Here is a 23,669-nt window from a genome sequence, read left to right on the forward strand (position 1 = left end):
GTGTGTGTGTGTGTGTGTGTGTGTGTGTGTGTGTGTGTGTGTGTAGGTGGTGGTGCAGCATTCTTCGTGTCACACCAGGATTCCCTTCTCTGGTCAGAGCTATCTTGGTCGAAGAGAAGGGTTCCTGTGACAGAAATGAGTAGATGTGGGGACCTCTAAAAGCCACTCTGGTGTTTATTTGTTCCTCTACAGCAGAGATGAATTGTGAGGGGGGGAAAGACCTGGATTTTTCAGGAAAGAGAGGTCCTTAGGGTGAAAGGAGGCCACAGAATCTCTTTGGTTCTGGCTCCTCATCTGTTCTTAGCTGGTTTAGAACTTTGGACTCTAAGGAAGCCACTGAACTTTTCTCTGCATTTGCTAAAATAGCATCCCTAGTTCACAATTGTGATGTGAAAATATGTTGAGAAGTTAGAAGCTCTTTTTGATCTTTCTAAGAAAGAAAAGTCCTGTGGAAATAAAAGATGGTATTACTTTACACCTCAGGGGTTTTTAGGTCTTGCTGAAAGTATATGGGTATGGGAATGAGAGAGAGAGACAGAGAGAGAGAGAGTGTGTATGTGTGTGTGTGTATGTATTTTGCCTGATAAGGTATTGCAGAGGACAATTTAAGAAGACGTTTTGAAAAAGTAATCTTGTGGATTCCCTTGTTTTTCATACACATGATTTAGCCTTAGCAATTTGTTTTATGGTGCATTCATCTTAGTGTCTCACCTGGCTTTGCTGTTGAATCCAAGTCTTGAGTTTGCCTTTAGTAATCAGACCTGTTTTTGTTGTGTTAGGTATGAAAGTATCATTGCTACTCTGTGTGAGAACCTTGATTCCCTCGACGAGCCAGACGCTCGAGCTGCCATGATCTGGATCGTAGGAGAATACGCGGAGAGAATCGATAATGCGGATGAGCTCCTGGAGAGCTTTCTTGAGGGCTTCCATGATGAGAGTACACAGGTGCACTTTCTCTTTCCTTCTTTGGATGGCCTTCAGCTAGGAGTTTTCATTGGGGCTCCTCAGCACATGACACATTTGTAGCCATCTTAATAAACCATCTTTAGATAATTCACATTTAGCTAAGCTGTTCATTACTTGAACTTACCAGAAGGCCACTCTTACCTGCCTTCAGTCCTGACTTGTCCCTGTTCTCTTGGCTTTTGTCCCAAGGTAACTTCTGTTACCGTAGTCTCCTAAAGCTGTAACTGCCAAGTAGCTTGTGATTGGAAAGGAATAATTCAGAAATTGGACAGGGACTGCTTGATAATGCATTTCTAAAAAGATTATCAATTATCTGGCTCAGGAAGCCAAAGCAACTGTTTTTGGCATGCAAAAAGGTTGGTGGGTACTTTAAACACCACTTCATGTGATGGTGAATTTGAGCTCTTCTCTTACCTATTAGTCAAGATTAGTAAAGTTTCATTGGCTGCCAGCTTCCCCATTGTCTTCATAGGGGAGAATGCGGAAGATCACCTTTGTGTTGGAAATGCTGTGTGCTGGTGCAAAGACCTGGCTTACCTTAAACTTCTTGACTTATGTCCATGTAGGTGCAGCTAACCCTGCTTACAGCAATAGTGAAGCTGTTTCTCAAGAAACCTTCAGAAACTCAGGAACTAGTCCAACAGGTCTTGAGCTTGGCGACTCAGGTAAGAATGCCGAATGAATGCAGGGTCTGACTCGGCTGTTTCTGTTTTCTTGTCTGTAAGGGAATGGGCTCCAAGGAATGGTCAGTGTGAGAGGCCTCAGCCTGAAGAACACACTCATTTTACATGTCATGGGGTGTCTTGATAATGAAATAAAGGAAGTTTTCCACATTTGTTGAATTTGGGTAATTTGCTATTATTTGTCTATGAGTTTACTTTATGGGTACTTAAACATTTATAAATATTCATGAAATAGTCTTTAATTTTTTCCTTTTATTAAAAGAGTGTTTTGGTGACTGAATCTGACATTGCCTCTTTCTGAGTTCCTGTTTTGTAGATGAAATTATCACATAGACATTGTGTGACTCAGTGAAGGTCTCTTTGAAAGCAAGTGACAGATCCAGAAAAGAAACCTTGGCAAGAGTGTTCTCTCATTCATTGTTCTGACTCCTAAATGTTCCCCTCAATGTTTATGATACTTTGTAGTTATGTTCTACCCTCCTGAAAGTGGGTATCAGAAAATGAGGCCATCGCTGATGGCAGCCAGTTTTTCATTGCTTAGATAATTAGAAAAATTAGGCCACAATTTAGATCAAAAGAATGAAAAGAATTCTCTTTTCTACTGTTGGTAACTTTGAGCAACCATTCTTGGAGGAGAGTGATTGTCTGGGATCTGTCATATCCTGAAATGGCTGAAGAGAATCACTGAGATTTGTGGGGTTTGCCTCCTTTCAGAAAGATATTTATAGATTCAGAATTTGGGTTGAGATGCTCTGCTTTACCCTTTCTGGTTTTGTCTTTGTTGATGGTGTTGTTTTTAGACTTTATGTTGCCTTGTGGAGCAGCACATTGTCTTCACTGTCTACCTGTTTCCTGTCCTCAATCCTGAGGGTTCCTAATGGTGTCTTAGAAGTACTTTTTTTGCACTCTCTTGAGCATCTTCCTTAATTTGTAAAACAGATAAGGATAGAGACTTAAGATTTCATTGGTATAAGGAACTCTTAGGTGAGGAAAATTTTCTCTTCAACTTTGAGTCTTTGAAGGTGGCCTAGAGCACCAGGGGTCACACAGCCAGTGTAGGTCAGGGGCTCCCACATCTTTACAATGAGTGCTACAGCAGGCTGCCTCTGTGAGGAGCCACGCTCGTGGTAGTGAGGCAGTAACTATTATTAAGCATTGACTTTGCTCAATTGAATGTCCTCCCCTTCCTGATCCTGAGTTTCCAGAATTGTAGAACCGTAAGATTAGCAGAGACCTTGAGAGACTTGCCCCTGGCCTGTTAACCTGACTCAGCCTTTGCAGAAACAGTGCCTGGAGCTCCAGGGCCTGCTGCCGGATGCCAAGTGATGTTGTTCTCCAGTTTATTTTAATCACCTTGGCCTTTTCTGTCTTTTCAATTAACAAAAGAGAGACATAATGTGGGAAAGTATATATAGAGGTCAGCCTTGCCTTTGATGAGCTCTTTGGCCTCTTTTTGGCAACCTCAAGACTCGAAGCTCATGGTTCTGAGCTGCGTGAAGCAGATGAAACTGAGGGAGAGCGGTGAGTTGAAGGGAAGGTTCGTGGGGTGCTCAGAACGTTGAGCATGCCGCTGTGAGCACAGGAAACAAGGCCTGCTGTTTCCCTGCATTGGTAAGAACTAAATGAAATATGTGCAGAGCCCTTTGTGCTCCTTGATAATTAAAGAGGTTGATAAATTAAGGTAGTATTAAAATGAAAAAATTTAGTTGGAAATTTTCTTAAAAAACAACCTTGAATTAGGGACTGTTTCCCAGATTTTATCTTTTGCTGTTTTTGTGCCTGTTTGCTTGTTTTAGAGAACTTGGTAATAAAACATAGAGTTGTGGCCAGAAGAAGGGAAAGGAAGGGAATAAGCAATTATATAGCACCTGCTGTGTGCCAGACACTGTCCCAAGTGTTATTCTCATTTTATAGTGGAGGAAACTGAGGCAGGTAGACCCTGTTCTTAGGGTCGCAGAGGTATTCCTCATTCCGGGCCCAGGACTCTACCCACTGCACCACCTGTTATTTTAGAGACTGTCCAATGGAGGGGAAATAGAAAGCGCCGGCCTGCCCAGTGGGGTCTGCCTTTTTTGTATGCTTTGTAATCTCTATGGTTTTGGAACCCTGAGCTTTGGGTCCTAAAGAGAGCCAAGAGGACTCAGGGCTTCCTGAGCTTGCTGCCTCTTTACAGTTTGGGTCACAGAATGCGCAGTGGTACCCTGGGATCACAAGAGGCACCTGACTTTTGATCCCAAAGCCCCATTCAGCCTGATGATGGTCTTTGGATGAGGAGGGAGGCAGTGGAGTGGCTGCTGCTGCCCTGGTAGGGGTTACCAGTCAGCATTCAGAGTGACAGGAAGTCAGGGTCTGGAAGCCCTCTCCTACTTTTGATTTGGTCTTGAAGAGGGCAGCTGAGCACATGCTTCTCCAACAGCACCGGGGGTCTCCTGGTTCCAAATCCAGTGCTCACTCCACCATACCACCTTGGAGGAGGAGGGTTTAGTGGGAAAGCTGATGAGCTCAGTTCTTAATGTGTTAGTCTTGACTTGGATTGGAACATCCAAGTGGAGATATCTTACAGGCAATCAGGGGAGGGGGTCTGGGGTTTGGAAGATAAACTTTGGGAGTTACTGGTATGGGGGAGCAGATGGTGGTGGTGGTAGTCATACCAATGATAGTGGCTAACACAGCTAGGTCAGTGTCTGAGGCTGGATTGGAATTCAGCTCTTCCTGACTGTAGGCGCAGCACTCTGCGCACTTCCCCATCCAGCCACCCTGGTTGGGAGCCACCCTGGCTGGTGGTTCATGGAAACCTGACGTCTCCAGAAGTTGTGACGTCCTGGCTGGGGGCTCCTTTTTTCATGCTCTTTGTCTTGCTGCAGCAGGAGAAAGCAGCAGCCTACAACTGGCTTGTCATTGTCACTCCCAACCCCTCCTCTTCTCTTGGCTTCAGGCCCTAAGAGTCTGCTGGTCATTTTGTCTCCTTTCTGAAGGAGTCACTTAGGCGATTGAGGCGGGTTCAGCTTCCCTGCTTTGGGGCTCTCAAGCTCCGGTGTGTGGGGAGGGTTTACCAATTTGTCCCACCTGGCACCTGCCCCGTTCTGTCTGTCTCTCAGCATAGAGTTACTTGAGCCACTTCCCATAAATGTCATCTCTGTGATCCTTTGAAATTTGAAATTTCTTCTACTCTGATAATAATTTCATATCCATTCATTTTTTTTTCTGCTTCATTCTTCCTAGGCTTCATCCTTGCTGTGACCTTTCATCACGCCATTCCTCCCCGTTTTCCCAGTTGATCTTCTGGCCTCATTTTCTTCCCATTTACTTGACCTCACTATTCCCTCAGCTGCCATCTTATACCTTTCATTTTAGAGCCCAAGCCCTGTCCTCGTTGCCTCCCTTTTCTCACCTCCTACTCACTTCTCAATCCCTGGACGTCTGGCTTCCAATCCCACCACTCCAGTGAAACTTATTTTCTTTCAGGTTACCAAGAATTCATTACGTTCTTAATACTATGGCTTTTTCTTAGTATTTACTGCTAAGCATATACTTCAAAGAAGTTTTTGACAAAAAGAAAGCCTTCACATACGCCAAAATCTTTACAGCGACACCTTGTGTGGTGGCAACAAAATAGATGTCCTCGGTTTTAGAATAGCTACACAAATGATAGTGCATAGTGCCAAAGACATAGAAGGACCCAAGTCAGCTGATGAAAAGTGAAGTCAGCGAGGCCTAAAACAGCATGGAAGATGACTGTAAGAATGGAAACGGAAAGAACGTTAGCCACGAAACAATCCAGATGAAATGCTGAGAAGCCATAAAGCACAAGCTGGCCATGAAGGAGAGACAAGAAGAGATGCCTCTTGCTCTGCAAGTATGCCAACGTGCATGTGAGCTCAGATTGGTTTTTGCCATGTTGGTCAGTCTTCCAGAATTTTTTTTCTCTTCCTCTTTTTCTTTTTTGAAAAAAGTTCTTTGTTACAAGAAATAGCTCTTTGGGAGGAGGAAGGGGCAAGTTACAGTAGGAAATCTGGGTGCTGCAAAGACAAAAGATGCCAATAGATATATATATTTTTTAAAGTCATTAGTGATTCTTTAAGGGAACAGTCAAGACTCAGATCATGGGGATGGATGCAGGATCATAAGGATTTGAGAAGGTGGGGGAGGAATTGGGGCTTGGGCACTTCTTTTGCACTGGGATGCATGCAGCTCTATGGTCAGACTTTGTGAGATTGTGTGTGAAGATTTGCACTCAAATGTTGTGCCCCCTCCCTTCCCTGTGACTTTGTTCATGTGTCTGCTTCTTGTACTGTTCTAGACTCCCGCTACCTCAGGTGTCAGACGTGTCTTGTGGTCTGTGTCTCCCCTTTTCTTTCCCTAACTTCAAATTTCGGTTTTGCTGCTTCAAATTCTTCTTCAGACTAGGAAACCACAGCTAGCTTTGTTCAAATCTTCAAAAATAGACTAAGTCAGGACCAGAAGGACTCTTCCATGACTAAAGGACAGAAACTTCAGCAGCTAGACAGGGACATTGTATTTTCATGCTCGGAGGACTTTTCTGCTTCCTTCATGGTTCAAATAGTTGAGTTTGGATAAGTGACTTCCAAAGTGAGCTACAGGGAAGATTGTGCCCTAGGTCACACGAGTTAATGTCTCAAGTGCTTCTAACACTAAACTATGTGACTTTTCACAGGATGAAAATTTTGGAAGATCTTTGCATAAATCTCAATCCCAAGTTAAATGGTTTTACTCTGTCATTACACAAAGTGCTTTTTAAAAAATCAGTGCCTGAAGTTTCGTGGCTAATGTTGTTTCCATTTCCATTCTTACAGTCATCTTCCATGTTGTTTTAGGCTTCGCTGACTTCACTTTTCATCAGCTGACTTTGGTCCTTCTATGTCTTTGGCACTATGCACTATCATTTGTGTAGCTATTCTAAAACCGAGGGCATCTATTTTGTTGCCACCACACAAGGTGTCACTGTAAAGATTTTGGCTTATGTGAAGGCTTTCTTTTTGTCAAAAACTTCTTTGAAGTATATGCTTAGCAGTAAATACTAAGAAAAAGCCATAGTATTAAGAACGTAATGAATTCTTGGTAACCTGAAAGAAAATAAGTTTCAGTGGAGTGGTGGGATTGGAAGTCAGGATTGACCTGGGTTGGAGGAAACAAAAGGAAACCTTCTTTAGGCAGAGATTTAAGTAAAAGACATAGGAGCTGCTTTAAAACTTGCTTAACTATTTTGGCATTGTTTTTCAGTCTTCCCAAGCCTTAACTAGAGTTCTGGTGGTTTTACACTGAGTTTTTGAAGTTTTTCTTTGTTAGTTTTTCTTTTTACTTTTCAATGACATTTTTAGTCTTATTCCCTGCTGGGTTAGAAAATGTAAGATGACCCTCTTGAAAAGCTACATTTCATTCACGTGGTACGTCATATATTGTATGATGAGGGGTTTCTCTATGCAGATAAAATCCAAAAGAACTACTTGCTTTTTCTGTAGGATTCTGATAACCCTGACCTTCGAGACCGGGGCTATATCTACTGGCGCCTTCTTTCCACGGATCCTGTGACAGCCAAGGAAGTAGTCTTATCCGAAAAGCCCCTGATCTCTGAGGAGACAGACTTGATTGAACCCACCCTCTTGGATGAGCTCATCTGCCACATTGGTTCTTTGGCCTCCGTATATCATAAGCCTCCCAATGCTTTTGTCGAGGGGAGCCATGGAATCCACCGAAAACACTTGCCCATTCATCATGGGAGGTAAGCACTTTGGAGAAAGATTCAACTGAGTGGGGGTAGAGGGGGAGTGTCCTGGGAACAAAGTCCTTCTGCTGGCTACTAGTGGTGGTAGTGAACCCGGGTTCTAGTACTTTCATTCTCTTGTGGACTCAGGCCCAGGGAACTTGTAATCATTGATAGAATTTTGATGTCAAAGAGCAAGCTTATTGCTGGTTACCGGATACTTGGGCAAGTTCGGTTCCTTCTCAGAGGTGGTAGCTGGGAGAGTTAGATGAAAAATGGAACTTTAAAAAATATATGACATTTCAGTTTCCTGCTTTGGGCATGTTTTAGAAATAAAAAACGAGATGTTAAGGCAGTTGCAGGTAACATTTTTAAACTGTCAGCCTAGTAATATACTTTGGTAACAGCCATGAAGAAGATTGGTCCAGATTGATGGAAATCGCTCTCTTGTGGTTATTTTCAGAGAGCTGAATTTCCCTCTTTAATAATAAAGCATTTATAGCAAGAGCTATCTTTAGGGAGAGTTGGAGTCTATACAGTCCAATGATCTTGTTTGACTGAAAACTAGATTATTTCCTGACCATCCTCCTATAGTCTATTAAGAAAAAAACAAGTTCAGTGAAGTGGGTGGGCGTCATTTATCATCACTCAGCTGGTTGTGCGTGTAAGACCTTCTTATTCCTATAGCAACACTTACAAAATGCCAGTTACCATTATTTTAGCATTGCCTCTCTTGTAATCACTGAAATTTGGGATGTACCAGTGTTGCCCTTTCAAACTGACGTTCCAGGGTTGCCTGCTAGGAATTAAAAATGTTCTCTGTAAAATCCCTTGAGCTGCTGTAGTTATCAAGTACCATTAACACTTCAGTTATCCTTACAGAATCTCTTCGTGGTAGTTAGCTGTCAGGGATAGTTGGTTTTACTAAAAGAAAAATGAAGCTCAGCTCTCGGAAGGATTTGTCTCAGGGCAGAGAAGGAGCAGGTCTTTGGAGTGTTGACCTCCAGTCTTGGCCTGGCTTCATTCCCCTTTTGTGACTCTAGTCAGGCCACAGTTCTCATGATTAAAGTAGATCAATAGTGGCCCTCAGGTGGCCTTTCTTCAGAGAGCACTCCATAGCAAGCTGTGTAGATGGAGATTCTGACCAGGGGCTTGGGTTCTGATGGGACCTTGTGGCCTTTCCTTTCTACCTCCATTTCTCTGTGGGTGGCATTTTGCCTTTATGAGTGATGTGTCTAAAGAAGCCATTAAAATTCATGAGCTTTTCTAAAAATGTTACATGGGAGGTAAAATATAGAAATTCATTGCTTTGTTGTTGACAATAAAAGGAGCAGGCAGTCTTTTGATAAAAATGATACTGTGACCCTTAATGTGAACTTTTTAAAGCCTTTCTAAGAGAAGTGAAGTGACACTGTTTTCACTTTGGCATTTGATCCCTTGTGTCAGGCCCTTATTTGGGGGGTGTCTGGACTTGTGGTTTCCTAGGTGTAGGAAACTTCACAGTAAGAAAACTCCCTCTCATGAGTCAGCAGCTGCCTGGCCCTTGAGAGAGGTGCCCAGGGTCCTGAGGGCTAAAGGGCCTTGGCCCAGGTCACCTGCACATTTGCAAGCCTGGAACCCAGGTCGTGCTGCCCTAGAGCTTGGTTTGTTTGGGGGCACTAATATGCTAATTGTGCCGTCCTCATGCTTACTCCAAAGGACCACAGGAGAAATGGATAGCTTGTTCCACCCTTAACCTCCAGGGATTCCAGGGCTCTTCTTTTTCTGAGTGACTGTCAAATGTAAAGGGGAAAATTATAAGAAAATTTTCTCTAAGGCAAAAGGAAAGAAATAAAATCAATCTTTAAGCTTTTAAAGGAATCCTCTTATTTAAAGACCTTTTTTGGGTTGGGGTTTCTGAATTGGTTGTTTGATGATTTATTATATGATCCCCTCTCTGATATTTTTGAGTTGCTGCCACCACTTATGCTACCTTTTATTAACAAGGAATTTAGTTGGCACAGAAGGATTCCTCTTTAAAAAAACACACATGGTTAATGGAATGCTTTTGGAAGTGTTGCTGACACCAGCATTAATTTGCAATTTGAGGTTAATAAGTGTTACTGCATCTGACATGAAATGAAACCACACTGAAAATGCTGTTCTGTCTTTTGTAATGGTTTAAAATACCTTCGTTACTAGATAGGTTGTGTTTTGGGTGGAATTCTTTTTTTTTTAATTAAATAGTTCATTTCATCTTCGTTGCTACTTAGATAAGAGACCAATTGTTGAATGTTTCCTGTATTTTTTCTGCCAGTGTGGGGTTGAGGTGATAAGTATTTGTCTAACGTAGGAACATCTTAGCATTTTGAAAGATTGCTTTAGGATTAACCTTACTGTTGTTTCCCATGAACTGTTGATACAAATCCATTTCTTGCATATTAAATGTGTGTGTGCGTGTGACAGAGTGTGTGTGTGTGAGAGAGAGTATGTGTGTGCGTGTGTGTGTGTGTGTGTGAGAGAGAGAGTGTGTGTGTGTGTTTCTTGAAAGAAATGTTTGTATTTGGAAATAGTTCCTACCATGCATCTCCATGCTTGTTCTGAGCTTTCCATTTCATATCTGTAGGGCTTGTGTATACTTTCTCTCTTGTTCCTTGGTTTGCCTCCAGTTGATGTTGGTAACCCATGCATTCTTACACATTGCTCAGTGGCAGATATAAAAGACACCTCATTTGGGGGTGGAGTTTTGGGGTGCTCCCTTTTGCCTCCCTGCTGTACTTGACACTGATTACCTTCTTGAAGTTTGACTTCCATGGCTGGGTTCCCCCTTTACTTTTCTGTTGGATTGACCTTTTGTACCTTTTTATGACTGTTCTTTATCCTTCCCTACCACCTGCCCATTAACTGTGGGTATGACATCAAAGCCCTTTGTTCCTTCCCTTTTGATTACTTGATCTCTTAATAGAATTTAGCAATTCTTGTGGTTTCCATTGTTACATATATAAAATCTGTTGACTGCTTTGTTTCTCTAGCTCAGATCTTTTTCGTCCCTTACCTCCTATGTGGGTATGGCACCATTACTAAAGAGTTAAGCTTGAAAATTGATCTCATCTCTTCCAGTATCCCTTTTTTTTTGTTTTGATTTATGATTAGTAGTGCCACTACTTTCCTGGTACTTGTGTCATTTTCTTCCTTTCTCTCTCTCTCTTTTTTTAAAGCTATTGGGGCTAAGTAACTTGCTCAAGGTTACACGGCCAGTTATTTTGTGTGGGTGCCAAGTATCTGAGGCCAGAACCGATCCTGGGTCTCCCAATGCCAGGGCCAGCACTCTTACTCACTGTACCACCTGGCCACCTCTTTTCTCTCTCTTTTTAAAACTATATCTTTAAAAAATGGTGTTGATATCTTTTTGACACTATAGTTTTTTCTTAATATTATGCTCTGCTTCCCCAACTATCTCTTGTATTAAAGAAAAACAAATAAAACCAACCCAAGCAGTCACTGTATGTGTCAGCATCTGCAATATTCTGCATCTAGAGTCTCAGTCCCTCTTCCTTCCCCTGGAGGAGGAAGATGTTTCAGCATCTGTACTTTGGGAATAGTACTGGCTATTGCATCTGATCTGAATTTAACAGTCATTTTGTTTTTTACTTACATTATTGTAGTGATTATATAGATTATTTTCTTCACTCACCATCAGTTGATACAAGACTGACTTCTTGTGATTCTCTGAATTCCCTTATTTGCCTTTTCTTCTCTCAGTCATTTAAGTTCTTCTCTCTACATTTTTTCCTTCCCCCTACTCCCATCTTATCCATTACTAAATTCTGTCAATTCTGTTTCTTCAGTATTCTTTGGACCTGTCTCTTCCTTTTGAATTTTCATAGCTACCCCTCCTAGTTCTGGATGTAATCACCTCATTTTCACCTGAGGTATTTTATTTTATTGTCTTTATTAATTTGTTTGTTTACTTTTAGTTTACAAAATTCAGTTCCACAATCCCTTGAGTTTTAAATTTTCTCCCCTTCCCTCTCTGCCTCTTCCCCTCTTCCCCCCACCATGGTGGCATGCAATCAAGTATAAGATCTGCAAATACTTTCACATTAGACGTTAGTCAGGTTGTAAAGAAGGATTATAACCGATGGAATGAACAGTGGGGAAGAGGAAACAAAACCAAACAAGAAGAAAGAGAGCAGGTAGTTTGCTTCAATCTGCATTCAAATTCTGTAGTTCTTTCTCTGAATGTAGGCATCTCTTTCCATCATGAGTCTTTTGGAGTTGTCTTACAACCTTGTATCACCTGAAGTATTTTAGCAGCTAATCTCTCTGCCTTCATCTTGTTCGTGTGCAGTCATTCTTCAATTGGCTGCTTCCATAGAATTTTCATCATATCATTCAAGTGTTTAAGAAACTACAATGGCTTATCATTGCCTATAACATAAAATCTAAACAGCCCAGACTTTTGTTCTAGGCTCTTCACAGAAGCTTTTCCCCTTTTTTCTCTGTTTTCCTTCAAGACCCTTTTTGGCTCATTAGCTTCATTTCTTAACATGTGGCCCCAGAAAGGGCTTAAGTTCTTTTGGGGAGAGCAAGTGTCAAAATGTTATAGGACCTCCTCAATGAGATTAGTCAGAAGAAATCTCCGAATAGTTCAGCTAGGAAAAATGAAATAAATGAAAAGTTGTCTCATGAAAGTTCTTTTGCTCAGTCTGTGGTATATGGTTGTCAGACTAGTCTGTTGAATGTCTGTATCAGTGCATACATCCAGGATAAACATTATAAATGATGAGTTAGGTGCAGAATTGAATTGAAGGAAGAGAGTTGGCTAGATAACCTTAGGAACTTTTAGAGGACTTTAACCTGATCCCTGGCAAAAAAAAAATCCATTGTTTTCATTAAGGATATTTCTAGGTAATGCTGTATTGGGAAAAGAGGGTAGGGTCGTGGAACACCATAATTTCCAAAGCAACCGAATTTCAGGTTACCCAATAGTCAAAAAGACAGAAATATCTTGTTCTTTGTCTCAAAATCTGCTCCATGAGAGAACTAAAATCAAACGAAGAGGGTCATGTTGTCTGGTCAGTCAGAAGTTATTGGACACTGTGGGTGGAGTAACATCAAAGACAAGAAAACTTCTGGGGGACAACAAAAACAGGTGTATGAGGAAGTGGGCATAAATTGAGAGTGTCTCTTCATTTCTGTTGTGTTTTCCTAATATAGTATATCTGTTAGTAACCTTTTTTTGTTTTTTAAAATTATGTTCTAGATTTTTCCATATTCTGTTTTTCTTTCCATTCTTACAGCACTGATGCTGGAGACAGTCCTGTTGGCACCACCACCACAACCAATCTGGAACAGCCTCAAGTCATCCCCTCTCAGGGTGACCTGCTGGGTGACCTTCTGAACCTCGACTTGGGTCCCCCTGTCAATGTGCCACAGGTTTCCTCTATGCAGATGGGGGCTGTGGACCTCTTAGGAGGAGGGTTGGACAGTCTGGTAAGCCTCTCTCACTCTCTTTTCTTTGTTCATGTGTAGTCCTTGCTTTGCTAATGATACCTTGGACTATGTTCTTCTACGTGAGCAGTGGTCTGGACATCTCCCTCCTAAGCAGTAATATCCTTTGATGGAAGATAGGGGAAATTATCCTAATCAGTCATAGACTGTTATTCTTTGACTTAGGATGTTTCTGGATGGATTGTCTTACTTTGCTTCAAAACAGAAGGCACTTTGGTGTTTCTGGGATTTGTTGCTTCAAGATCTGGAATGCTTTGAGCACTCTTTCTGGAGTTGGTTAGAGGGAAAATTGCTTGGCTATTTTCCATTTTCTTTTTTCTCCCTTCTGGTCTTGCTTCCAATTAAATTAGCTTCCAGGATTCTGATACTAAAAGGCTTATTATGGTCAGCAGTAAGCAATACCACCTTTGGGTTGAGAAGGCAAAAATAGCTCAGGTTGTATAGTCGAAGAGAAATGAGACGAGTTAGGGAGGGATCTCACATTGACAGAAAGGTGGAGTAATATAAGGGCCCATCAATGACTTCCTGGCAAGGACCAAAAGCAGCTCTTCACAGCTGGATACTGGGAACAAATTGCATTTGTTTGCAAATATGTTTTGTCCATTTGATTCATTTCCCAACATTAGAAATTTAAAAGTAGATATCCCCAAAATAAGCGTGCTTCCAGAGACCTGTAACTAAGACCGGGGTTCTCTATGGCCTCTATACTGGACTTACTTCTCTCTTCCACTGGAAGCAGTAGGGAGTCTTGAAATTAATGCCAGCATACTGGATATTTTTGCTTTCTGACAGGTAGACTAAGGAAAGAGTCCTACATGATGTCAGTGAGACATTCTAATGGACAGGCACTGCTTCCAAAGACTGCCCTGACCAGGCTCTGGCTCCAGGTGGTAGTTATACAAACACACAAGTGATTTCACATGTTTTTTGGCCACTACATTTTAACTTTTTGCATAGAATTTTAAGGGAATTCACTAGTAGCCCTTGTGAATAATCCCATAAGAGGCAAAAGCAAGCCCAGCTCCACATGATCACTCTTACAGTATAACCTGTAACCAGATTCCTCCTCTATTTTGCATAGTCACCCTCCAGTTTTAGTAAAGAGCTTTTATGACCATTCAAATAGGATGGAAGCAACGTGGTAACATGCCCCTTTCCATCCAAGGAAATGTATTCTATCAACAGTTACTCTTGACTTGTATATCACAACTTGTTTATCCATTCCCCAGTTGATGGGCATCCCCTCAGTTTCTAGTTCTTTGTCACCACAAAGCTTCTGTAAATATTTTAGAACATATAGGTTCTTTTCCTTTTCCTCTGATCACCTTGGGAAATGGACCTAATAGTTGGTACTACTGGGTCAAATGGTATACACGGTTTGTATAACTCTTTGGGCATAATTCCAAATTACTCTCCATAATGGTTGGTTCAGTTCACAGTTCCACCAACAATGTATTAGCATCCCAAATTTCCCATATCCCTTCCAGCATTTGTTATTTTCTTCTTCTATCAATTTAGCCAGTCTGATAGATGTGAAATAATATCTCAAAGTTGCTTTAATTTGCATTTCTCTAATCAATAATATTTAGAATATTTTTTCATATGACTACATGTAACTTTGATTTCTTTATGGGAAAAGTGCCTGTTCATATCTTTGACCATTTATCAATTGGGGAATGACTCTTATCTTTATCAATTTGACAAAGTTCTCTATGTATTTGAGATATGAGAACTTTATCCAAGAAACTGTCTATAAAATTTTTCACTCCAGTTTTCTGCTTTCCTTCTAATCTTGCCTACATTGGTATTATGTGTACCAACCCTTTTTAATTTAATGTAATCGAAATTTTCCATTTTCCATCCCACAGTGCTATTTTTTGTTTATTTATAAATTCTTCTCCTATTCATAAATCTGATAGGTTGTGTGTTCCATGTTTTTCTAATTTACTTATAATATCTCCCTTTATATCTAGGTCATTTATCCATTTTGACCTTATCTTGGTAAATGGTATAAGGTATTGGTCTGTACCCAATTTCTATCAGACCGTTTTCAAGTTTTCCCAAAAATTTTTACCAAATACTGAATTCTTATCCCAAAAGTTTAAATCTTTTTATTTGTCAAACACAAGGTTACTATAATAATTTAATGTTGTGTATTGTATGTCTACTCTGTTCCACCAGTTCACCTTTCTATTTCTTAGCTAATACCAGATAGTTTTGATAATTACTGCCTTATGATATAGTGTGATACTGCTAAACCTTATTCCTTTACATTTTTTTCCTGTTAATTCCTTTGGTATTCTTGATCTTTTTGTTCTTTCGAGTGAATTTTGTTATTTTTTCTAGCTTGATGAAATAATTTTTTGGTAATTTAATTGGGATGGCATTGAAATAAGTAGATTGGGCAGAATTGGAATTTTTATTATATTGGCTCTGCCTACCTATGAACAATAATATTTCTCCAGTCATTTAAATCTGACTTCATTTGTATAAAATGTGTTTTATAATTATGTTCTTGTAGTTCCTGGGTTTGTTTTGGCAGTTATATTCCCAGGTATTTTATGCTATCCATGGTTATTTTAAATGAGACATCTCTTATTTCTTCTTGGAGGGTTTTGTTGGTGATATATAGAAATGCTGATGATTTATGTAAATTTATTTTATATCCTACTATATTGCTAAAATTATTAATTGTTTCATCTAGTTTGAATCTCTAGTATTTTCCATCATATGATCTGCAAAAAGAGATAGGATTTTTTTTTTGTTTGTTTTTTGCTTTTTTGCTTATTTTGGAGGGAGGAAGGTAGGGCAATTGGGGTTAAGCGACTTGCCCAAGGTCACACGGCTAGTTTTTTGTGTTAAGTGTCTGAGGCTGGATTTGAACTCAGGTCCTCCTGACTCCAGGGCCAGTGCTCTATTCACTGCGCCACCTAGCTGCCCCCCCAAAAGAGATAGTTTAATTACCTCATTACCCATTCTGATTCCTTCCATTTCTTTTTCTTCTCTTATTGTCATTGGTAGCTTTTCTAATACAATGTTGAATAATAGTGGTTACGATGGGTATCCTTGTTTCACTCCTGCTCTTTTGCAAAGGCTTCTAACTTATCTCCTTAACAATACTGAATGAAGATTTAAGTAGCTACAGTGCCACATTCAAACAGCTCCCTGGAAACATCTGCTCAATTTCTTTATTTTGTAAGTACAGTTATGAGACTCTGCACTTGAGCTTTTCCTGAATTTATGGCAAACTGGCCTCATAAGTATTGCAGCTCTAGAAATCTTTGTATGTAATTTCCACTGGTTTCTCACCATTGACAAAAAGACAAGTTGAAATGAAAAGAATGAGGGATAATCCCTCATTACATCTATGTGTATGTCCTAAATGTGCTTGATCATTGTCCAGGTTTTTAGAGCATCAGTAAGGCATAAACTTGACTACATGGGCTGTTGGCAGCAAGATGTACAAGTTTGTATGGAAACGGTAGATGGTGCAGTTTAAAGTTTCCATTGCCCTTGTGCAAATGTATTTTTGTAAAAGTTATCTCTGATGGAGAAAAGAAGAATGTTCATTGTGGCCAACATTGCTTTGTGGTGTAGGCATTAGAAGTTTTAACAGTTTTTTTCTGAACCTAAACACCAAAGCAATGAGCATTTCCCTTGACACAGTTGAACACAAAAAGAGGATTGTCTATGAAACCATGAGTCTCCATTCCTTGCTGCTTGCTTTTTTTAAAAAGCGTGTAAATTCCACATGTTACTTCAAAGCTGCCATACTTGTCTACATTACCTTCTGAAACCTCTTTTATTCTCCATGCATCAAAAAAAAGTTTCAGTGATTTTTTTGACATCGTTATTGCTGCCTTCCTTCCCCTACTAAAAACTGGGAGATAAGAAAATAACCCTCATAATAAATAAGCGCAATCAAGCAAAACAAGTCCAATAAGCAGCCATGTCTCCTTGAGTCCATCTGGCCTCACCAGGACACAGGTAATGCGTTTCATGTTAGATCCTCTGGGCAATGACTTTGGTCATAACCCTTTTGTCTTTGCACGTTGTTTTCCTCACAAAGGTATTGTATTATAAATTATTCTTTCTGCTTCTTCTCAGTTTACTGCTCAGCAGCTTGTTCCCACTAGCCAGGGTTTGGCCTTGACCCTTTAAATGATGTTCTTTAACTTAGTTCTGATTGTTGGCTGAATTGTGGTGTTAATTCATTGACCCAGTTTGGAAAGGAACCTGCTACAACTTCAGGACTGAGGGATGGTCATCAGTTTACACATTCAGCTTCTCACTGATGTTCTCTGTAATAGCAGTTGACTCTTGACTTTGGCTTTTGAGTAAGACTCCCAACTTGGAGTGAAGCATGTTAAGTTTGTTTTTGGCAGCAATGACTTCTGCAGAACATGTATCTTCTTGTAAGCTCGTCTCCCTGTGACACGTATGTTGAGCAGTGTGTGGCCGATACAAGTGGCATTTTGCTGGACTGTCTTACTTTCTTTTGTCTTTTCTCTCTAGGATCCTTTATTATTCTTTTATGAGAGAGTCAGAATGTGCATTCCTTTAATATTCAGTTGACATTGAAAGGCTTAGATGTTATTTTATTTTTCTCCATGGCATAATTCTGTCTTTTGCCTTGGAGCGCTTTTCATCCATTTCAACAAGTATTTGACTTCCTCCTGTGTGTGAGATACTGAACTTGATGCCATGGTGTTACAAAGAAGACACCATGATCTCTACCCCCACAAAACTTGAGTCTCTACAGGTGAGAACTCATGCGCATAGTATAATGTGAATGTGGGATAAGAAATTAGGAGTAGGATGCTCTCAATAAGTGCTCTTGGTTTGCATGGGAACCTGGAACACACTGCATTAGAGTTAAAGGGGTCTGGGGGCTGGGCCTGCGGTTTCCCTAGTGTACGCAGCTCCTAGTCAGGATCTTCCTTGAATAGGGCAGAGGCAGATCAGTGCTTCCTTTGCACCTTCTCCTCCTGGAGGCGAGTTAAGAGGTGAGGATTGGACTGGAAGCGGCATTCTTACCAGCTTGGAAAGATGATAAAGATAAGTAACATTTGAGATGTTTTGAGTTTGAGGATCCAGTCGAATATCCAAGTTAAATTATCTGGAAAATATTTTGAAATGCTGATACAGCTTGAGAGTTGGTCAACTAAGCATTTATCTAGTATTATGATTATGTACCAGACACTGGAAATACAGAGCCAGAAATAAGAAAAAAAATCCCTCCTTTCAAAGAGCTTATGCAGATGTGGGAAATAAAGAGATGGCTGACCCAGAGGCCCTCCCTAACTGAGGAGAAACCTCTCTTCTACCTTCCATTCAGAGGGCTCTGATGAGTAATGAAGACCAAAGCTGATGTGATCTGCAAGATGACAAAGATCCTGGTGGGTCAGTAGAGAAGACCAAAGAGTGTAGCAGGATGGCAGACAAGGAGGTGACTAGCCTGAGAGCTACGTTAAGAGCCATTTTTAAGATCAGAAATGTTCCTCTTCTATCCCAGAAGCTACAAGAAGCCACTGGGTTTATTGAGTCATAAGCTGCCCTAAGCGAGCTTATGATATTAACAGGTGAATTAAGACAGCAAGTGTGATAAGAAATGAAGAGTATTCTCTACAAACTAATGGTCTTGCCATGAATCTCAACAGTATGTACAGGTGTGGGCATACTGGACAGTCTGTTTTTCTACAGTGGTTTTTGCATTTATAAAAAACATTTTATTGTACTGAAAAATGTAGAAACTGTTCTTAGCTTGCTGACCCTCATACAGAAAGGCAGCAGTTGGCTGCCCCTTGTCTAGACAGTCGGGCACCCCCTCTCCTGTGAAGCTCTTGCCTCCTCCTCTTCCCTAGGGCCCCTCCTTTTCTCCACTGCCCCTTGGGTCTCACATCCCTTTGCCCTTCCCCCTCCTCATCGACATCTAGGCCTCTTAAGGACAGGAACTGAAGCCTTTGTTGTTTAGAAGTTTTTGCTTATGCAATTGCCAGTCCAGCTACCAAAATCTTTTTACTTCCCTTTGGTTTCAGTACATTTGCTTGCATATTTTTATGTTTCTGCTTCTTTTGTATACCAATGTAGGATATAAAAAGCAAATGATAGAGTATTAGCTCAGTGCCAAGCACATTGTAGGCACTGTAGAGATACTTGTTCCCTCCCCTCCCTTCCCCTTCCCAACAACAGTGGAAGGTTGTTCCTTCCATTGGATGCCATTCATTTTTTTCTCCCTATTTCCTTTTTCTTTCTTTCTTGTTTATTTTTTGAGACAGTCTAGGTTAAGTGACTTGCCTAGGGTCACTCAGGAAGTAAGTGTCTGAGGCTGGATTTAGCTGTACCTTTTCTCCTTATTTCTACCACTTGCCTTGTGGTTTTGGGGGAGAATTTCTTTTCATTTGTTACCCATCCTCTTTTTTCCTTAGTATTTACCTTTTCCACTGCCTCCAGTTTTGTACTAATGATATTTATCCATCTTTAAAACCACTGACATGTAGCCCATTTCAGACTGACTGCTTTCCTGAGATGTGGAAAATAAGATACCCCCTCTGTCATAATAGGAACTAAATTAATGCTGAATTTTACTACATTCCTTCATCCTGATTGCTGAAGTCCCTTCTCTCCCCACCCCTGCCACCTTTATTTATCTCTAAGCTTAATCATTTGGTTTGGGATATAGTTTGATTATTTAACTTGAAATGATTGATTCATTGTTCTGATGTTGGTATAACATTAATGCTTAGTGTTATTAAAGTAGTTTTTTTAAAAACTGTTTTCAGTATGTGTTTGGAACTGTCGATCATTGTTTGGAGACTAATTATTTCCGGTAATGTGACTTTTTTCACAATTTGACCTGTGTCATTGCAGGTCATTCTGGTTTGTTATGGGATAGGAAGTGACATGATGTTTGGGTTCTCCACCTTAGCTTTTTTTTCTTTTTTTTGGAACATGTGTGGCACAGAGTCTGACATCTCTAAGTTTATACTTAAATTGCTGGAATTTGTGACCTTTACTTTCAGGCCATCAGGTGAGACCTTGGCTTAAGGCTTAGCCATTTATTCATTAAACAGCCCGTGCATTATTCCATTTGGCTTATTGGTGTTATTAAAATGGAAAGGAAGCATTATTCAAAGTCCTCCTTCTATATTCCAGAGAGGGAGGAGCCTTAGCTTCAGAAGAATCTGCTCAGTATTCAGGGAAATAAAACATGAAAGTCCCAGGAGGCTGAGAGGTGACTGTTGACTTCCCAGTGTGTCCAACCCTTCTCCCTGTCTGCTTCCTGTACGATCTTGCCTTCCAGGTATTAAGTAAGTGTTGATCTTACTTCTGGCCTCTCCTGCCAAAAATAAAAGCTCCACATTAACCTCAAATAATTTAGTGATCTTTATTGTAAGGGTTTTTATGCTAATTTGACACCTTAATTTATAGAGCCGTCATTGCTAGCTCTAAAGAGCTCCTGTTTTAATGTCAGTGTTGTGTTTGGGCTTTTGGCCAGTGGGATTCAACACTGAATTGTAGAGCTAGAAAAGTTCCTGTAGGTGGGACTTGTTCACTCCTATTGCCAGCGACTGGGATGGTTGAAGTTTCCACACATTTCTTACCCTGAAATCCAGCATCACTTAAATTCATACCAGGGGCAAATTGGGCTGTGCCTATTAAAATGTAGCAAATAAATTAAGTTTGGTCATCTTATCTGCCTTTTGGAAGAAGAGATGTGAAATATATCCTGAAATCTGATAGGAAAATAGGACCAAGCAGTGTTTGCCTTGGCTCTGGGGGTGGCACTGTCCTGCTGGATATTGTCACTATCATCTAAGTAATGATTAGGCCCTCCTCACTTATACTGGTAGTGTGAATGTGGATATGAGGTCTACACTGGAAGGTTAATTAAATTTATTTATTTATAATTAAATTAAAAATAAAAAAATATGTTAAAATAAATAATGTCAATTAAGCTTCAGTCCCTTTTGTGATAAAATTCTTCAAGAAAGAGATCAGTTTTAAAATTCTCTCCTAAGGAATTAACTTGCCAGTCTGTGGGAAAAGTTTAGGAAGACCTATCTAACTTTTTTTTTTTTTTTGCCTTTTTTTGGAGGGCAGTTGGGGTTAAGTGACTTGCCCAAGGTCACATTGCTAGTTTTTGTGTTAAGTTTCTGAGGCCAGATTTGAACTCAGGTCCTCCTGACTCCAGGACCGGTGCTCTATTCACTGTGCCACCTAGCCGCCCCCCTATCTAACTAATTTAGTACATAATTATTGAGATGTGTTTAGTATAGTTGAATTTTTTTTTTTTTAAGAAATCTGTGAATAAATGAGAACAGTGATACCACTCTGGTAGCAGAAAACCAAGAATTAAGCCTTTTGATGAGGGTAAAACAGGAAAGTGTGAAAGCTAGCTTGAAGCTTAACATAAAACAAAACAAAACCTAAGATCATGGCAAATAGAAGGAGAAGTGAAAGACGTGGCAGATTTTATATTCTTGGGCTCAAAGATCACTGCAGATGGTGGCCATGAAATTAAAAGACGCTTGCTCCTTGGAAGGAAAGTTGTGGCAAGTCTGGATAGCATGCCAAGAAGCAGAAATCTCACCTTGCTGCCAAAGGTCTGTATAGTCAAAGCTGTGTTTTTTTCAGTAGCAGTGTAAGGCTGTGAGAGTTGGACTATGACGAAAGCTGAATCAGTGCTTTCAAATTATGGTGCTGGAGAAAAGTTTTGAGAGTTCTTTGGACAGCAAGGAGATCAAATTAGTAAATACTTAAAGAAATTGATTTAGCCTGTTCATTGGAAGGTCAAATATTGAAGCTGAAGCTTTTGTTTGTGGTTTTGGCCACATGATGAAAAGACAGGACTCATTGGAAAAGACCGGGATGTTGGGAAAGATTGATGGCAAAAGGAGAAGGGGATAGTAGAGGATGAGATGGATAGTTAGTGTCATGGAAGCAACAAACATGAAATTGGACAGACTTTGGGAGATAGTGGAGGATAGAGTGGTTTGACATGGTCTCTGGTGTCATGGAGAATTGGATGTGACTGAGCGACTGAACAGAAATGCTATTGGAAACACAGAAAAGTCAACAGTCACCTCTCAGCCTCCTGGGACTTTCATGTTTTATTTCCCTGAATACTGAGCAGATTCCTCTGAAGTTAAGGCCCTTCCCTCTCTGGAAAATAGAAAGAGTAAATGGAATCATGCACGAGCTTTTAACAAATAAACGGCCAGGACAAGCCAAGGCCTCACCTGACGGCCTGAAAGTAACGGTCACAAATTCCAGCCATTTAAGTATAACCTTGAAGAGCTCCACAGATGTCAGACTCTGTGCCACACATGTTCTTAAAAAAAAAAAAAGGCTACAGTGGTGAACCCAAACATGTCACTTCCTATCCCACAACAAACCAAATCATGCTGTGGACATCTGTTTATGCTCACTAAACTAAGTTGTGTTTGGAAAATGCTGATCAAAATCCCCCTTAGCAATCACATGGGTTGTGTTTTATAGTCCATTTTTGAACTACTTATTAGGGATTAAATAGATTACAGCTCGATAGCTGAAATACCCTGCTTTCCCTTAGGAGACATTGACCTAAAATGAGAAAGGAATAGCAAAAAATCATACCCTATATTTTAAGAACTTAAACCTTTATGATATACACAGGATTCTAATCCAAATTTCATTCTTTTTGCTGTGGTTGCACATACTATGTTAAAAAACATTCTTTTCTGAGCCCAAGGACAAAGTTGTTTTAACATATCATGTCAATTTAGGTTATCCTTTGGCTTCTCATCCCTTCGTCTTCAGGCCCCCAGCTCAATAAGACAGCAAATCAGCATCGGTAGAGTTCTGCCCAGGAGCAGAATGAGATGCTGAGCCTGAGATTCAAAATCAGACCTGTGTTCCAGAGGAGGTTTTCATAATCCCAGGTAGGAAATACACAGTGCCTGCCTCGCTAGGAAGATTGTGCTTCAGGGTAGCCAACTCGGATCTTCTTGTGTCTATTCAGTCGACTGCTTTTCTTTGTTTTGGAGGGGGGAAGGCAGGGCAACTGTGGGTAAGCGACTTGCCCAGGGTCACATGGCTAGTAAATGTTAAGTGTCTGAGGCCAGATTTGAACCCAGGTCCTCCTGACTCTAGGGCCGGTGCTCTGTTCACTGCTCCATCTAGCTGTCCCTGCTGGTTTTCTTTAGAAAAATCTTTGTCATTTTGTCACCGTCAAACAGACGTGGGTCTGTTGCAGAATGTGCTTTACTCTCCAGTTCTTCCCTTATTTTCACTTTGGTGAGTGTGAAGTCGTACTGGGTATGCCTGATAAACGGCTTCTGTTTACTCTGTGCAGGGCCCTGTGCTCTCAGGCAGGACTTGTCAGCCCCTAAGCGCTGCTGCAGGACTCACATAATGGGCCAGAGACAAGTTTTGCCCTAGAAATGACCATTAACTGCACAGCTGCCAGTGCTCCCCAGCCGTAATCCCAGAGTGAGTAATACAGATGCCGCTAGGCAGTGAGTGCACCATGACCCCAATTCCAGACTGTGTGGGCAGGACGGAGAGGGGAGCTCAGCTGCAGCCACTGGCACAACAACCCATTAGCCTCCATGCTAGGCCTTGGATGGAGTAGGAGTTGTGCCTAGCAATTGAGGTATAGAATAGGGTGTGAGAAGAGCTGCACCCCAGGCCTTCCCTCTCACCCCCACTCAGACTTGAGCATTTGAAATGATTCATTGTTTGTTACTTGATCTCTTCTGTCCTCTCTCTTACTGAGTTGGCTACATTGGCAGCAGCATTTTTTTCTTTGTGGCAAAAAATGG

General features: G+C 40.7%; 1 protein-coding gene across 11 annotated transcripts in view; it reads left to right on the forward strand.

The window, feature by feature from the left end:
• The window catches only part of AP2B1 (adaptor related protein complex 2 subunit beta 1), a 151,261-nt gene that overhangs the window by 72,481 nt on the left and 55,111 nt on the right, over positions 1-23,669 (forward strand). For all 11 annotated transcript variants that reach the window (XM_069089950.1, XM_069089951.1, XM_069089952.1 and 8 more), the window contains 4 exons: positions 780-945; positions 1,533-1,631; positions 7,130-7,389; positions 12,654-12,846. In XM_069089950.1, the coding sequence (XP_068946051.1) occupies positions 780-945; positions 1,533-1,631; positions 7,130-7,389; positions 12,654-12,846 (718 nt within the window). The remainder of the gene's footprint in view (positions 1-779; positions 946-1,532; positions 1,632-7,129; positions 7,390-12,653; positions 12,847-23,669) is intronic.

Source organism: Petaurus breviceps, unplaced genomic scaffold, assembly GCF_028583685.1.
Source record: "Petaurus breviceps papuanus isolate PSGF00001 unplaced genomic scaffold, PetGlider_PUasm1.0 186, whole genome shotgun sequence".
Taxonomy (NCBI): Eukaryota; Metazoa; Chordata; class Mammalia; order Diprotodontia; family Petauridae; genus Petaurus; species Petaurus breviceps.